The sequence below is a fragment of the Alosa alosa genome, chromosome 4 (assembly GCF_017589495.1).
Source record: "Alosa alosa isolate M-15738 ecotype Scorff River chromosome 4, AALO_Geno_1.1, whole genome shotgun sequence".
Taxonomy (NCBI): domain Eukaryota; kingdom Metazoa; phylum Chordata; class Actinopteri; order Clupeiformes; family Clupeidae; genus Alosa; species Alosa alosa.
This window is the reverse complement of record NC_063192.1, coordinates 8,367,993-8,385,317: the sequence shown is the minus strand read 5'-3', so window position 1 is coordinate 8,385,317 and position 17,325 is coordinate 8,367,993. Positions and strand designations below refer to the sequence as shown.

Here is a 17,325-nt window from a genome sequence, read left to right as displayed (position 1 = left end):
GCAAACAGCATTAAACTAAATTAAGGAAACAGCAAGAGTCACAATGCAATAACATGTTTATAAATATTCACAGGCAGCTGTTCCCGATATTCACCCTTAATATTACATTTATAAAATAGAAAATTTCAAAAAGCAAACACAACCAGTTGGTTTCCATCAATATTAAACTCAAATACATTCAACCTCTGACATATTCAAAGTACTGTTTTGTGTACAGTGCTTCATCTGATCAGTGGACACAGGGCATCTTCACTCTTCATAAGGAGCCTAATTTAGGCTTAAACAGTCCACTGATTGGTTTCCTTACATTTCCAGAAACAGTACTAGAAAAGTACAGAGCAAACAGTGAAACCAAATCCACCTACAGATCTACAAACATCATGAAATTGAAGGTCACCAATGTTGCAGCATACAGGTGTTTCTATTTTGGCCATTCATATTCAGCAAGTCACTTTTCAACATTAAAAAAAATCCAGTTCACAATCTCATGTTGAACTCATAGTCTCTGAAATAGCAATCACAAAAGATAGTTAAGGTTCAGTCACGGACTGTGTATAAATAAAATGGGGGAGCAATGGAGTCCATGTTGTTCTCCACAGTAAGTTCGCACAACTTGTACTGTGTTTTACTTGGGGTCCTCAATGGTCCCTTTGCTGAGGTCGGTCATTTTGGGGTACTTCACCTTCTTTTGGTCCAGTTCATTCTGTGCCCAAAGCAGGAGTTTCAGGAGTTTTGCGAGCTTAGGCGTTGATTCTCTATTCTCATAGTCCAGCACTGCTTGATTCACCTCACTCCACACCTATAAAAAGCAGTTTAAACAATTATTAAAGTAGCCAAACTAGCCACATCTTCTGTTTTTGGGCAGTCTAATTCTGATATTAATTTCTTGTTTAATGTCCATCCTATCCTATGAATTAGATTCCAATTCCTATCATTTAGAATCCTTTTACTTTCTGACACTCGACATTACAGTAGCCCTATTTTACCATACTGTATAGTTTTGGTAGTCATTGATAGTCATGTTCTCTAGTCTATATATCACTATGCATACCTGCATAGCAAATGAAAGATAATGTAACTGAAGGGACCCATCAATAAACATGCAAGTAAATATCCATTCAATAACCTGACTAAGAAGCTGGAGACGCAAGTCACTCACTTTCTGCCGTTGCATCATGTTGAGCAGATCGCCAAAGGGAGACTCCTCTGGGTTGTCAAAAGCCAGCAGAGCCAGAGTGCGCTCCATCTCTGTCAGGCACTCACGGCTCTCCTCGCCCTGCTCCGCCAAATGAGACTGAGCAAACTCCAGTGCAGCCTCCGTCTCCCGCAGACGTATCAGCTCAATCAGATGCTGCTGCTGCATGAAGGAGAAGAGTGGGGTCACTACTGGGGACAACATCACCCCCTTTCAATTCATGACAGTTTTTCTCCCAGTTGTGAATGCTGTTCGGTTTGTTCAGAGTAAACGTTTGGACCTACCTGGAGATGGAAGTAAAGGTAACGGTTTGTATCCAGTAGTTCTGGGTGGAGGCTGTTTAACAAGGCAATGGCTTCTTGAATTTGCCCCTTCAGGATCATCTCTCGAATCTTTATCCTCTCATCTAGGGAGTCCAAGTCTAGGGTGGGTTCGATTCCTGACTCCATGCGAAACTTCTCTGCAGCTTCCTTGAAACCCTCTGATGGACACAGTTACAGCTTCAATCTCTAATTTCTTTTGCTGAATGATAAAAATCAATCATTTATCCTCCATGGTTAAGAAAATATACCTGTCACGAGGTAATTCATGATGAGTTTGTTCATATCTGCTCGCTGAATGTGAACATTGTTGATCTTCTCCATCCACTCCTCTCTAGTCATATCATCCGGCTTGTCTGCATAACTCATTGTGATGTGTCCTGCACTGATAAAAGTTTGCGTGGTTTAGGCCCTGGTGATGTATCAAAGATACAGTTGCGGTTGCCTTCCAACCATACGGTGAACTCAGCATGATGAAACAAGTTTATGTCAATCGTCGTATTGAAATTGGGCTAACAGCCAAAGGTAATAGCAGAAATTACGAAAAGCTTAGGTTACAGTGTGCCCCATGCAAACCGAAAATAATTCAAGATTGTGAAATACAATCACACGTGAAAGAGAAGCGAGTTCGTGGTTTAGAAATAAAGTTAATCACTGATATAATAAACATAACGTAGCTATTCACTGTCAAATCTTTGCTTTGAGACTACAACACCAGTTTACACCGGAAGTCCAAATTTCCATGGCCCTTATCGAAACCACAACATTGAAGCCTGTGGTACAACAGATGTAGTCAAATCGCTAAATTGACTAGAATTGATTGTTGTTGCTGGTTTAAGAAAGCAATCAATTAAATAATGTTGTGGTGCAAATATGGTGGTTGTGGTTTAAACGACTATATTGAGCTATTAGCAGCGAAAATTATGTATACGTACCTGAAAATGTTTTCTTCAGCTATACAGCAGGGCCGTATCCAAACACTCGCGAGACTTGCACACGAGATTTAATCACTGCCATATGATTGGTTCACGTAACGTGTATTTTGCTCAGACAAAAGGCGTTTTTTTTTTAATTATAGGGGTGTTTCTATTTTTTACAGGCTATGCAGTGTTTACATTTTTACAGGATTCACAGTTCCAAGAATGCTGGAACTTTGGTCTATAATAAGTGCATACTGATCAGCATCTGACAGTATTATTGTTTTTCTTTAGTCAATCTCTCCTTTAAGTTTTTTTTGTAATTATATATTTAAACTGCACAATAATTAGTTAGCCGTAACCTAACATTATAACATGGTTATGCTTATCTGGATTTTATCTGTACGAGCTTGCGTCATTCTTCAAAGCTTCCCTACGTCAGTACGGAAGGGGCAGGGCGATTTCATTCGGATTGGATAAACTGAATGTGTTATCGGTGCTGTAAGGATACATGAATGACTGAGTGCTTCTTGGGATGCAAGAATACTTTGTGTAGTTTTCTCATAATAGACAATCTATCAAGACACTGTTCAAGGATACCCAGTAAACGGTAAGCAGGCGCATCAGCGCACGGACTAAGTAACATCACGTCTTAACACTGTCACAAGCTACCGTTAGCTTTCAGTTTAGCTGCCCTTGGATTAATTCTGCTAACGTTAGCCACTATAGTTTTACAACAGTCGTACCCGGTGCTAGCTAACTTTGGCTTGCTAGCAAACCAACATGGATGCTGAATGAGTTGTTCTTGCAGAGATTAGCCGCCTTAATTCCAACTAGTCTACTATCGCTCCTGTGCACCATTGCTGGATCATGACCAAAGCGATTGAATTCGCAAAGCACGATACCTATTTGTATTTTGTCATCAGGAATCTAATTTAACGATAGGTAGTTAAGTTAGTCCTTGATAGTTCAAGTCTCCGATATATGATCATCAATTGGTTGATGCCTGTTGAGTAGAATCTGTAACCTTAGAACTCAATCTTTTTTAAAATGAACGTTAATCTCTGTTCAGTAGTCACCTACTCAAGCAATGTAATGTATAACACTAGATGGAGTTTAATTAGTGCTTTTTTGGTTTGATACACTTCTTACATTATAAATGATGTACCTACAAGATAACTTTGACACCGGATTATGTGGTTCCAGAACTGAACATGTCAAGTAAACCATACCACAATAACCACACATGTGCGATCGGTGTTATAGAGCGGAAAGTTTAAGAGCAAGCATAATGCTGCTCGTTGTCTCTTATGAGCTAGCCCCGATGGTTGTCAGCAAAGTCACTCTAATAAGGGGAAATTGTGTATTGATAGTAACAGAAAGCTTGGTTTGATTCCCAGGCGATGATAACGTCTTTGCTGTGTTTTCAGACACGTTGGATAAACGTGTTTTTCTTGTAATTCCAATGTTACAATATTCAGAACACATTATGAGCATGAGAACGTGTTTAAGATATGTCCCGTTTAATGATTAGAAAGGGTTACTTGGTTTAAACCCCTGGCACAACTGTGAGTCATTCGGATGACTCAGATCATTTGGGATGGCATGTCTAGTGAGGAGTGATCGTCACAGTAGATAGACCCCACAGACGGTTGTTGTCATGTGAATTTCTTACTCCACTCTGTGAACTAACACCTTACTGTCATCTCGCTTGGTCATGACAGCCTCTTCCTATTGCTCCTTTTTCCATGCCAAGTCAACTGCAGCCTTGAGTTTATTCTTTGATAATAACTTCTGGATAATCTGCACAGGTATAAAAGGAGTTGTAAACAAAATCACATAAAAGTAAACTTGGACTTTATTTTAAGAGGTTTCTCTGCAGTGATCAGTGATCACATTGTCTGGTCTATCCATAGACTATATACAGTCTATGGGTCTATCGCTCTACTCAAACAAAGACTGAAGGATGAAGCCAATGGGCAAAATTCATTCCAAAACCTTTCAACAACTTTCTCAAAAGCTTTTTTAATGTGACAAGGATATAGCCTATTCGTACCACGTTCTCTAGCCTGGTCAGTGGGATTTCCCTTATATTATATTAACATTACATATTAGTCAGTTAAGAAAAGCTTGAAGTTCTGCACTAAGATGATTGTCATGTAAGAGGACCTCTGTAAAGTAAAAGAAATGTATGCACAGATTAGCCCATGATTTCAGGTATGGAATGAGTATGGTAGCTGCTGGCTAATGTGTGTTTTTCATAGCAAGGTAGGGAGCATTGAGGGGCAGCCTGGTCATGTTAGGATGGGCCTCTCAAAATCTGTCCTGTCCAGTCTATTCTTATTGAATTTACATAACTCTGTTATCTCATCCTTTTTGTAAGCCCAATCAATTGAATACTTCTTCCATCCCTTAAATTATTCTCTCTCTTTTCTCTCTCTCTCTCTCTCTCTCTCTCTCTGTCTCTCTCTCTCTCTCTCTCTCTCTCTCTCTGTCTGCACGCAGAGCAGCTGTATTTACTTTCATTGTAGTTGTAGCTCTGCTATTGTGTCTATAAGCTTATATGACCGGGTTGAAGGGGAAGCCCATTTTACAGTACAGTATACTCCCACCCTCTGACTACCCCCTAAAAGACAGATGGGATGTGTCCCGCTCATGTTTGAGATGCCTCTGTAAACTGCCTGTTATCAGTCACCACTGATCACATGACACATTTACAATTAATTTTGGATCTCACCTGTAGTCTTACGTTGCCATAGCTGACCTTAGACAGTTGTTCTGGTGTTGGCCTAATTTTTTTTATCAACCCATCATGAGATCTACAGGTTACTACATTCTCTCCAAGCATCCTTCCCGGTGTTTGTTGTATACATGCGGTTTGTTATTTGTGTAGTTTGATCTACTCCTTGCAGTGACCTAAGGCCATAGTTAAGTTGAACTGATCTGCAATGTCCCTGAAGAGGGCTGAGTTAGTCACAGGTCTGGGCTTCTGCCGTTTCTGTCTGTTGTTATTCTTTTTTGAGTAATGAGTGTTGATCAGTGTTGCCACATTCACTGAAATCCACCTCCTTGAGACGCATTTTGTTTGTTGAGATGAGGTTGCCAGTGCTGTCAGTCTGTGTTTGTGCTGGCACTGTGTTTTATGTGTTGATGTGTAATGATGATACTTAGAGCCTTGTCAGTGATGATTAGTGATTTACTTTGATGTAGCAAGCTTGCCTCCAAGGCTATCGCTATATGTCATTTAGTTGTAAATGAAGATTAACATTGTTTTAGTCCCCAAATAAAGTTTACACTCAGTATCATTCAAATTTAGCCCCTGGGTTGTCGGAATACCGGGGTTGTCCTTTAAGGGTTTTTGCATCTAGTGTTTAGCCTATGTTTTCTCTGAGTATTGTTGGGTCTTCTCTATGGGAGGTGTGTTCTGTAATTCTGTTCATCTGGGTGTCCTGTTTTATGAGACAGAGCTGTGAGCTGCTTCCTTCTCTTGGGGTATCGTCATTGAGGAACCCTGTGTTGTAGCCACGCCAGGTCAGTCTGCCCACTGCCCCCCTGGCACTCCCCCTGTCAAACGGCATCTCCGTCAGGGTAGCATGAAAGGAATAAGTGAGCAAATATGTGAGTTGGCAAAGATGAGTGGACAAAGGTTTGCGTGAGGCATGACGGCACCAGCACGGTTTGTGTGTGTTGTGTACCAGGATGTGGAAGGCACGCCTGCCGAACCTACATTTCAACAAGGCTTCATTGTAACAATAATCTTTGACCTCAGATGCCATTATGTAGGTCTATGTGTTCCCAGTAGCACTGAAGCTGAGATGTAGCCTATATGAAAGAAGTGGCATCATATAATTAGTCTTGATGCTTTCAGTGCTCTCCTCACAGTGATCTTCAATGCAGGGAGATTAAGTGGTATGAGTTGCTAGATGGATTAGTGCATGAGAAAATTCCACAGAAGTATATACTGTCTTCCAGGCCTAAGGTTGAAGTCATTCAGGAAAGCTTAATGTCAGACACTGAGATGTCAGATACAGTAATAACGATAAAAGAGAAAAAAAGAATACCTTACAACATGGCAGGAGGGTTTTTTCCCCAGGAGTGTCTGAGCTCTTGAGAGAGATGCAAAGTGACCCCACACATCAGCTGAAGTTGGGAGGGAAGTTATGGTCAGTCTCTTGGGAGAATGGGTAGAGGGATTGAAGGAGACCTGGAGGGGGAGGCAAGGATGACCGGTGAACAGATGCTCAGTAGCACAAAAGGAGGACACAGCTGGAGGTGTATACTGTGTGTGTGAGCGAGAGTGTGTCTTGTTCATGTGGAAGGGTGAGGAGTGCTTTGTAAAGGCCTTTCAAAATGATGCTTGCTAACTTCATCACCTAGTAGTCATCATGCCCATAACCATGAACCACGTCATCACAAATTCCCAGTCACTGTATAGGCCTACGCTTCCCTGAACTCTCAGTGGAGCTGTCTGATACTGCTCACCTCAGCAACCTCCTATGCATCATCACACAATCACTAGTTACCCTAGCAACATGATGCTGATGCCTAGCTTGAAGCTCGATTAAAGCCGATTGTTCTCATCAGGGTTTTTTTTTTTTTTGTCCCTCTGACCGGCTGAGTCAGTAACACTGGTCCTCTCCCATCAGGCGCATCAGTCTGCACACAGACTCGCCTAGAACAGGCAGGCTGATTGGTTTGTGACATCATGTCTGTCACATATTATTGATTATTCATAGGCTCACTTGCGTTTTTGCTCTCAGGCTTGACTGGACACCCCCACACACACACACACACACACACATAGCAGCTGTTTTAGTGGTGCCTGGCTACCCCCAACTCTTATCTCCCTCACACTTGTCCATTAGACCATCGAATCTGCGTGGCTGGCTGCACAGGGTTTTTTCAGCCATTTTGTGTCTGCTTCCTTCAACCTAGAGAAATTGGACAATTTGGATTTGTCAGTGTGCTAATAAAACCAACGAGTGCTGTCCAACCATATGGAACACATGCAATAGTTTGGCATTTAACACTGAAAGCTTGAGTTTTTGTTTTGAAAAAAACTTGGCTCATTGGGCATATGAGTTAGTTACACTTTGAATATGTGTGAATAAATAGGCTGCTGTTCCTGTGTCAACTCGGTAGAAGCACAGCAGAAGTTTACCTTCTGGACTGTTTTTCTTCCCTACCCGCATTCTGCCAACACCTGATTGGATTTGATTACCCCAATACTCTTACCCTGACCAACCAACGAGGTAGAATGCCCGCAGGAAAAGCCTCAGTACTGAGTTCTGAGGTGGAGACGGCTGAAGAAACGTAAACTTTGACGAGGATATTTCTGAGGCAAAAAGGACGAGTATCTTTCAGTAGAGTTTGTATGTTCCAATCAGGCAGATATGGGCAACTGGCACACAGTGTGTCAGGTTCACAGAGAGAGGCATCACAAAGAGCTGATGGAACCTGACTTATCACAATTCACCTTGTTCGGCTTCTTTACAATATCAGGGAAGCATGTCCCAATTAATTTTGCCCGTAGTCTCAACTTTACATTACATTACATTACATTTGGCTGACGCATTTTTAGCCAAAGCGACTTACATATGTCAACTATATTACAAGGGATTACATTGTCCCCGGAGCAACTTGGGGTTAAGTGCCTTGCTCAAGGGCACAACGGTGGAAGCCGGGAATTGAACCGACAACTTTCAGGCTACTGCACGCTAGCCCAGTTCCTTAACCGCTACACTACCACCGCCCCCCAACTTACACCGATGACTTGCCACACTGACACTAGTTTAATGTTGTGTTGAAGGGCTGTTGAGGGTGCTTGTATATTGTAAAATATTTTACGATTTCAATAGCTAGATTGCATTCTACTCATTATTTTCTATATCCACTATTAGGGTTGCCATGGCGATCTCGGAGGTTTGTGTGCCAGCCCTCAGTTGATGGTGGTTTTGAAACTTGCTGGCGTTCCATGACTTCCATGGCAACACCGAAAGCCTAGTTGGGACTGTGTGGCTCATATCTCTCTCTCTCTCTCTCTCTCTCAGGCACTCCTCAGCCACTTGGCTCCTCTCTCCTGCCTCGTTCTGTAGTGTGTGTAAGATTTGTATTTGTGTTGACTGGCTGTCAAGGAACATTATTGATCTCCACCTAGCAGTCCTACCACAGCCTGTCCACTTGAGAAACACGAGAGACTGGGCTGACCAGAACTGCCTGAGAATGACTAGTTCAGGGATAAATGGATATTAGAGAGAAAGAATGAATAGTGTGACACTACCAGCCAAAACCAAATTCCTTGTGTGTACCTGAAATCACTTTGTCAATATTTCTGATTCTGATCAATCTACTGTAAGGGAAGCACAGGACAGGAGGGAGTAGATGACTAGCCAGCTACATTGAGGATGGAGGGGGAAAGTCACATGAGAGCAAGTACCATTGGAGGAACAAGGAGTGGGAGTGCATGCATTCAGAGCTAAATTAATGACTTTGGGGCATATGAGGGGCACATCATGGAGGTAAAGTTAGAACGTCCATATGGCACAAGCTGAGTCTGTGTGAGTTGGGGGGGGGGGGGGGGGGTGCATTGCAGAGGGGAACCCTGCGTGTAATCAGGCTTAGCGTCATTCCTCAGTCGGGAAAGGAGCTCGGCCTGTCTGATCAATGCGCGCACACACACACACACACACACACACTGAGAGAGTGAGAGGTTGCAAAGAATGGGAAGAAAACAAGGGAGGACAAAACAAGATCATGAAGCAATTCATTTCTCATTTGACTTCCTCAATATTTCACCCACTTCATCTGCCTGCCTCCCTCCTCTATGGGCAAACGTTAGCCTGCACACTACAGCATGGACGCGGTGAGTTATTTGCGGCCCTTCCAACGTGGAGGAACGACTGCTGTGAGTGTCCACTGCCTGCCGCCTCCCTGCGAGCAGAAATAGCCTCCTCAGGGCGGAGGCACCACACAGCTCACGCTAATCTGTTAATATCCTTTGACAGCGAGTCGCAATTAGACACAGGGCGGGGGTGGAAGGCCTCACACCACCTGACGATAGGTGGCAGAGAGAGTGACACCGAGGCAGGAAGAGTGCGATTGTGTGAAGTGCACTTTTACTTACAGGTTTGCGTGATGTAAGCTTATGGCTCAGTCAGGGTCTGTCTGGTAGAGGTTTGATAGTTTTAGAAGTTTGGTGCTTCAGTTCCACAGACCATCTTAAAAGAACATTTGCTGGCTGCCATATAAGTATATTATTTCACTGCTTACTTCACCTTCAACTCTCATTGGGGGAGTAGCGGTGGCTGCGGACCATGTTACTTTCCCACTGATGCATTACTGATGTTTCATTATTATAACTAGTTGTACATGTATAATGAAGACTATACCAGCTGTTCTCAAATATGTCTTCTGTTTTTTCAATCAATACTGATCAGAGCATACTGATGAATAATACAGATCATACTGATCTGTATTATTCATAAATGGTCAATTTATCCTATGTTTGAATAACAAAAATTGAAGATTTGCCTAAAGATACAGTAATAGGCCAGTTTTATTTAATCAAAAATAAGAGACAAAAGAAAAGGGGGGGAAATTGACATTGCCACATAGACTTATGGTTTTGTAAAATTTGGATCACAAATTATTTTTCACATTTTAGAGGTGCACTTTTCAAACCCTGATGCAGTTTTCTATTTGTTTACCTTATTGAGATACCTAAATAGGCTCTTGGAAAGCACTAAATATTTCAACAGCCTGTGTCAGTTACAAGTAAGTTGTTCAAAGGCCTAGGCCTAAACATGGCTGAGACAAAAGGGGGTCTGCTAAAACCATGTAATGTCATCTTGACCAAATATTTAGATTTTATCACATACCGGTACTCTTTGTACCATTGTGCAAGATTTTAAGATTAAAGTGTGTGTGTGTGTGTGTGTGTGTGTGTGTGTGTGTGTGTGTGTGTGTGAATAAAGACCTGCAATGGGCAGGCTCTAGTTAAATCAGAGACTATTTGTTTATACGGTATTACATTTCACCACTAGGCCGCTCCACCTGTCATTTTCGGTATGAGCACACCTAGTGACTGATGTTTCTCTTTGTCTGTCTCTCTCCCTCAGTCTGTGGCTGTGGTAGGAGAGTGAGCGAGTGAGTGATGGCGGACCAGCAGAAGCAGCGCTCTCTCTCCACATCGGGCGAGTCCCTGTATGTGGTGCTTGGCGTTGACAAAAACGCTGCACCTGAAGATATCAAGAAGTCCTACAGGTGACTTAAAATCCCACAGGATGGCCTATCAAGGCCCTTATTTTGTGTCAGCGTGAGGAGCGTTTTACCTCTGCCCCACTCTCCATCCGCTGTTTATTTATTCTCAGTATTATAACTTGACAATAATTATAACAACACTCTGGGCAATCACTAACACTAATGACTCAATTATCCAGATAAATAGGATGTATTGACCAGAAATGGTCAAAAATGCCCAGGCAGTAATGAGGTAAACATACAATAATGAGGATGGATAATAAGTTATTTATGAAGATCCACAAGGGGGCAGAAGAGGGCTGTGCTTGTTTGTACAGTATTGTGTGGAGTGCCATTGGTTATCTATACTGATCACTTGTGTGTGTGTGCGTGCGTGTGTGTGCAGGATTATTCAGACCATTTATGTACTGTCTAATTTATCTTGCCCAAACCGCCTTTTTGATATCATCATTACCCTTTCTCAGGAAGTTAGCACTAAAGTACCACCCTGATAAGAACCCAGACAATCCAGATGCGTCAGAGAAGTTCAAAGAGATCAACAACGCCCACGCCATCCTCAGCGACGTCACCAAACGCAACATCTACAACCAGTATGGTTCACTAGGACTCTACGTGGCCGAGCAGTTTGGCGAGGAGAATGTCAACACCTACTTTGTGCTCTCCAGTTGGTGGGCCAAGGTAAGCAGCAGGAGGGGCTGGGTATTGGCAGTAGGGAACTGGACCTGGAACAGTGAGATGGTGGAATAGTCTGAGGGGGGGAAAAAGATTTCCATAAGTGAACCTGCAGTTCCTCTCGTACTGAGCAGGATTACCATTGCACAACATATCATCAGTAGGGTATATAACTAAACTGTCTCTCACCAGTATAAACCAGCTCACATTCCCTATTAGTGGGTGAACAATCCAACGCTTGGTGAATTTTTTTTTTTTTTTTTTTTTTTTTTTTGAGGTGTGAGATATTATAGGTACTGTGTTGTCTACCCATTCCCCCCCCCTTTTTTCAGATTTTTTTTTTGTTGAGTTTGTAATGTATATTTCTGAAAAGAAATGGATTTGTGTGTCAAAGGATGTCTGATTGATTGTTCTTCTCTTGCGCCCCCTGCAGGCCTTGTTTCTCTTCTGCGGCGTGGCCACGGGCTGCTACTGTTGCTGCTGCCTGTGCTGCTGCTGTAATTGCTGCTGTGGCAAGTGCAAACCCCGGCCCCCACAGGACCAGGAGCCCGAGTTCTTTGTCTCGCCCGAGGACCTGGAGGCCCAGATGCAGGAAGACAGAGGTGAGGCCCACCACCCCACGACAGGCAGAAGTGTAGGACCCCAGAGGGTTATGGGATAGCGGAAAAACATCTGAGCTAACATTGAGCTCCACAGGTCCAGTGTACAGGTCCAGAGGAGGGACTAGAGATTTACAAGTAGATGATGTAGTGATTGGGGGGGGGTGGTAGGATTTTCAAATATGGATGTCCTTCGGTATGCTGATGCTTGCTTCTACGTCAACCAAATGTTTTTTGAAAAACATATTATTTATTTATTGATGTATTTATTTATTTTCTGTCATGATTATTTACAGAATTATTGTCAATTATTATTGTTATGCAATCATAGATACTGTATCGTGTACTGACATGTTGGTCACTGCACTGTGGTCTGACTATCATCCATGTCCATCTTTAGATGGTACCAGCCCCATCGTGATGCAGCCCTCCTCTGCCACGGAAACGACCCAGTTGACATCCGACAGCCACCACTCCAGCTACCGGACCGACACGGGCTACAACTAGCACCAGTCTAGAACCTTTACCCAGGCCTTCTACTCCCACTAACTCCCACTCCTGTCCCCACTGCCTCCGCCACCCTTAAAACCCACTTCCCCAACCTGGGACGAGCCACCATGCTGGGGGGGTTCTGGAAGAGGAGCAGCCCAATCAGACACTGGAAATGATGCGCTGAGAGAGTGAGGGAGAAGAGAGAGAGACTGAGCATGAGGATGCCAAGTAGTCTTCATCTGCTTCCGCACTGACAGCAACACATATCGGCGCCTTTTTGGAAGGAAAAAAAGGAGAGAGGCTTCTTTTGTTGTTGTTGTTGTTTTTGTCTTTTTTTTTGTTTTTGCCTTTTACCTCCTGTCGTTCCAGATTCTGCTGTCATCCCTCTACCACCCATTCAGCGTGCACACACACGCGCACGCACACACACACACACTCACTATGATTTTAGATTGTAGTATTTAATTTACAAATCAAGTTTGTGTTTTTAATATTTATGTTTTATCCTTTTACTATGTCAGTATTGTTAGGTTCTTGTGATGTTCCTTTCCATATCACTCTTCATGGAGCCTCAGCACTCCATCTGAGAGATGTTTGTCTTGTCAGCAGTGCATATCCTGCACATGTAGCGCTTCCTCTAACCTAGTCTAATGCATATTCTCCATGAAGCCAGACAGTAAGTCCAGCTGGAACTGATTATAATAATCATTATAATGACTATTAAGACTATTATGAAGATCATGAATGATGATGGTGGTGATGTAAATGATTTGTGACCCAGTTACTACATTGTTACATGACCAACACTCCAGACTGCACTCACATAGAAGGCAAATTCTACAAGTAGAATACACGATTACATCTTTACTTGGCACCTTCATGACATACTAACATACACTCAAATAAAATGAACCCTGGCTTCTCATTTGGTATATTTTCATTTTGGGAAAATAATGTTGATCATTCTGTAGACTTTGGACACACACACACACACACACACACACAAACAGCCTCCCTTTACTAGTCCTGTCCTGTTACAGCTGACCTGTTATTTCTCTTGCATACCTGTAGTAGAGATGAGAAATGAAGTAATACAGTAAATCCCAAACTCAACATGTTCTGGAGCACTTCTTGTGCAAAAGTATCATTGATGTGTAGGAATTAGATATTCAGCGGTTCTGAGCTGTCATTCACCTTATGTGGATTGATCATCATATTGCCATACTCACTCACACAAATCAACTAGTCATGGCCAAAAGTAGCTGAGCTGATTATACTTGTTATGCTGATATGCTGTCAGTGAGTAACAAAAAAGCCAAAACGACAGATGTTGTTCAGGTTGACCATTGCCAGTCCATGTTAGCCAAGCTTGCCAGCCTTCTAGCCACCCTACTCCCTTGAACACACACACACACACAAAGACTACTGTTTGTAGATCCTCTGTATTAACCTTGTATGTGCACCCACTTTCAACTCCTGTGTGCAGGTTTTACTGTAGGTCTGGTGTGCTGTTGAAATCTGGAGCTGTTGTACCAACACACTACGGTTCCTGTGTAAGTGGGTTCGTCAGGGATGGCATATGGTGTTGAGGTGGGGGGGATGTAGGGGCGTGGCTGGAATCTAAAGCGTGCATGAGTATTGTTGTGTTCTTCCTTATATGTCTCCTGGCTTAGAGTCTGCAGCACAAACACATGTGCACTGAAAGGGTGAGGCATTTGGTGTTGTTTGTGGTTGTTGTTGCCTTCTCTGCTGAAGTTGCACTCGGATCTGTTGCAGTCAAGCCTACACGGCTAACACATTGGTCACACTGTTCATGTGTGCTTTGTGACTTCGGTTTTACTAGAGTGCACATTTGTTCAAAGCTGTTGTGTCTGACCAAAGTTTGCTGATGCGGTTTCCTTCTACTACTGAGACTACTGTGGCTTTGACAGTCTACTAGAGTTAGTAGAGTAAAATGGAAACTGAACTTGAAATCATTAAGAGTGAGACGCCCATTTGCTATGTTGACATGCCAAATCATGAGCTTTCCACAGATTTACCGCCAGGTGTAATCTCTGCATGTGTGCTATTGATAACCTGTCTTGCTGTGTACTGCAGTGTGAGGCTGAGACGGATGCAAGAGAGCGAGAACACCACTGTATGCAAGCATGTGCTTGCTTCTCACCTGTTTCCATGCCAACAGGTGCTTCTCTGTTGCCATGTGAACAAGCGCTTCCCTTCAGATACTGCTGGAGAAAATGTTGCCTTCCAACAAACCACAAAACGTGGCCTCCGGCTCATCGTATCTATGCATGTGTGACTAACAGATCACTGCTACAGGCTGGAGGCGGGTGTGCCAGTGGTGTTTTGCGGGTTATGGTGGCGGTAACTGTTGTCATCTCTTCCAGAGTGTTCTCTTTATGACTGATTGGCCATTCCAAATGTGTGACTGGCACCACATCCCTGAGCTTGATATCTGCTTCATCTCTTTAGTGAGCTTATTTGGATGAGCTCCCTGAAAAAAGTATATTTACTAGGTTTAATCTCACTGGACCTGTCATTAGGATTGCTGTCAGACTTAATTGCTGCAATCAGTATCTTGATTCTCTTGATCCTTCCTGTTGTGTTTTTACCTTTCTGTTAACCAGTATAGAGTTGACTGAATATTAAGCCACATTTGAATGACTATGCCCATGGATTTGCACTGTTTTTATTTATGTGTTGCTAGTTTCTTACTGTTCAGTTGCTTCTGCTGTTTCAGTGTAGTTGTGTGTAGTAGACCTAACATACTTTTACGTTAAGTGCGTTTGTGTGTTTGTGTCTGCTGAAACAGGTGTTCCTCAACAAGTGTTGAAGTGCAGATATTGATCAGTATTGCGGCTTATACTGTACCCATGTCCTATGCCCTCAACTTCCATAACCCGTGGTACTCCTCATCAACAAATGATCCTCAATCCTCTTCCTCACTGTCTTCAGCTCCGTCATGCTCTATTTGTCTTGATAAAGCGTATTAACACTAACGTCAACCTCACAACTTCCTCCAAAGCAGTTAATTGGGGGATACAGAAAATAATGAGAGGGGAAATAGTGAAAGATTTATTTTTTAGGCACATAAAAAATGCCACTGTCAGATTTCATTACTAAATATATGTGTGTGAGAGTTAAGTGCTTGTGTGTATGTGTCTGAATGTATATCTGTGTGCCGGGTGTGGAGGGAGAGTGGGGGGGTCAAGCCTTTTTTCGAGGAACCCCTATTGCAGTTGGAATTGTACTGATCCATTCCCTATGTCCTGTAAAAGCTCACAATGGGAACACTCTTAACACCCGTTATGACTATGATTATGTTTCCTATGTGGACTGAGGGTAGTGGTGTCCATCTCCTAATATTTATCTTTTTAAATGTAACTTACTTGTCATATTTGTTGTAGATCCCAGATCTGTCTGTGTGAGTGTGTGAGTTTTGGTTCCATGACCGACAGTGTTTCCTATATTTTCCTTTAGTCGTAAAATTATTTATGTTATCTGTGTGAGTGCTGAAAGTTAATATACTGACAATCAGTGAAGCCAGGAATGTTAGGTAATGTCTAGGGATACAGAACTTTTGTGTTTTTTTGTTTTGTTTTTTAAGTGATCTGATAAAGTCATACTACCATAGTACTCCCTAATCTGTTTTATTTTGCATAATTCTATTTCATTTAATAATACTGCAAACATCTCTGCTTTTGTTATAGTTTTAGACTAGAAATGTACAATTGTAGATTTAAAAAGTGGTAGTATATTTTGATGTTCTGGCATTAAGTTGACAAGGGAAGTTTTAGCTGTGTCCTGTTTTGTGTTTTTATTTTAATGTCATCTGGATCTCTGTGGATCGATGTCCTCTGGTTTAGTTGCTTGTGTTGCCTGTGACAAACAGTCTCATCACATATCCTTGTCTCTATGGTGACCTTTTGACCTGAAAATAAAGGCAAATTGTCAGTGTGGACCTCTATACCAAAACTAGTCAAAATGAACCAAACAGTAAAACAACACAAGTACAATTAATTAATATAATTGATAATGCTATATATTGCAATTTTATTTATTCTATTTTTCTTATGGTTTTAATGAATTACCATAGTCCAAATAGTGTGCATGTAGATTTTGGGAAGATGCTAGATTGATCAAGATCCTCATACTGAATGACTTTGTCAGTTGTATGTATTTTATCTTAAGAGAAAGCAGACGTTTCATTCTGTTTTGATGTTGTTCAAATAAATGTTTCTGAAATTAAGACTCTGGTCAGCCATTTTGTTTGTATAACAACATGTCACTGCTCTTTTTTACCTCCCCCCTTCCCAAACACCCCCAATGCACCACCACATTCATAATGATTCTAAGCTATAACATGTGAATACTGTATGTATCTGTATGGCTATGGTTATGGTCCTTGGCAGACACTTTTCTTCCCTGAAAAGTGACATACTATAAACATTATAATAAAAAAATATTTAGCACACATTAAGTTAAAGTGTAAATGTCCATTTAAACTCTTCTACACATCTAGCTATTTCACCATCTGAAAATGTGATATTTACTTACCTTAAACATGCACATACTGTTGTCAATCATGTTATGACTTTTGTAGCACAATTATTAATCAATCAACAAAGACCAGTAAGCGGCATCTTAATCAGCACTACACACCCACACACACTGCTTTGCTTTGCCATGATTAGTACAGTACAGCACAGTCATCATCTGTTGGCTGCCCTCCTCAGGGCCATGGGATCAGAGCCGCTGGGTAATTGGAGAAAGAGCATTGGCATCCTTTGCCCGCATTCCATCCGCCTGCTGCCCGATATGGGCCGAGTGGCTAGGGGCAGCCCCTGGATGCCTGCCAGTAACCAGACACC

General features: G+C 42.2%; 2 protein-coding genes and 1 long non-coding RNA gene across 4 annotated transcripts; 1 reads left to right on the top strand and 2 right to left on the bottom strand.

Moving 5' to 3' along the window:
* Positions 1-43: 43 nt before the first annotated feature.
* LOC125293387 (glucose-induced degradation protein 8-B homolog) lies at positions 44-2,527 on the bottom strand. Of its 2 annotated transcripts, none has more exons than XM_048241260.1 (5): positions 2,451-2,527; positions 1,767-1,900; positions 1,480-1,676; positions 1,160-1,357; positions 44-799 (listed from the first exon to the last, which is right to left on the bottom strand). In XM_048241260.1, exons 2-5 carry the CDS (start codon positions 1,882-1,884, stop codon positions 626-628), a joined length of 687 nt encoding a protein of 228 aa, XP_048097217.1. In that variant the 5' UTR covers positions 1,885-1,900; positions 2,451-2,527; the 3' UTR covers positions 44-625. The 2 variants fall into 2 exon arrangements, with proteins under 2 accessions (XP_048097217.1, XP_048097218.1); XM_048241261.1 differs by having other exon boundaries at positions 1,767-1,895; positions 2,451-2,501.
* Positions 2,528-2,869: 342 nt separating this feature from the next.
* Positions 2,870-16,703, top strand: dnajc5ab (DnaJ (Hsp40) homolog, subfamily C, member 5ab). Its single transcript, XM_048240538.1, has 5 exons — positions 2,870-3,042; positions 10,550-10,694; positions 11,156-11,369; positions 11,797-11,965; positions 12,363-16,703. Exons 2-5 carry the CDS (start codon positions 10,585-10,587, stop codon positions 12,467-12,469), a joined length of 600 nt encoding a protein of 199 aa, XP_048096495.1. The 5' UTR covers positions 2,870-3,042; positions 10,550-10,584; the 3' UTR covers positions 12,470-16,703.
* Positions 16,257-17,324, bottom strand: LOC125292953. The gene is made up of 2 exons (XR_007193308.1): positions 17,012-17,324; positions 16,257-16,385 (listed from the first exon to the last, which is right to left on the bottom strand). It is a non-coding gene; the product is annotated as an uncharacterized LOC125292953 (long non-coding RNA).
* Between the last annotated feature and the right edge of the window lies 1 nt (position 17,325).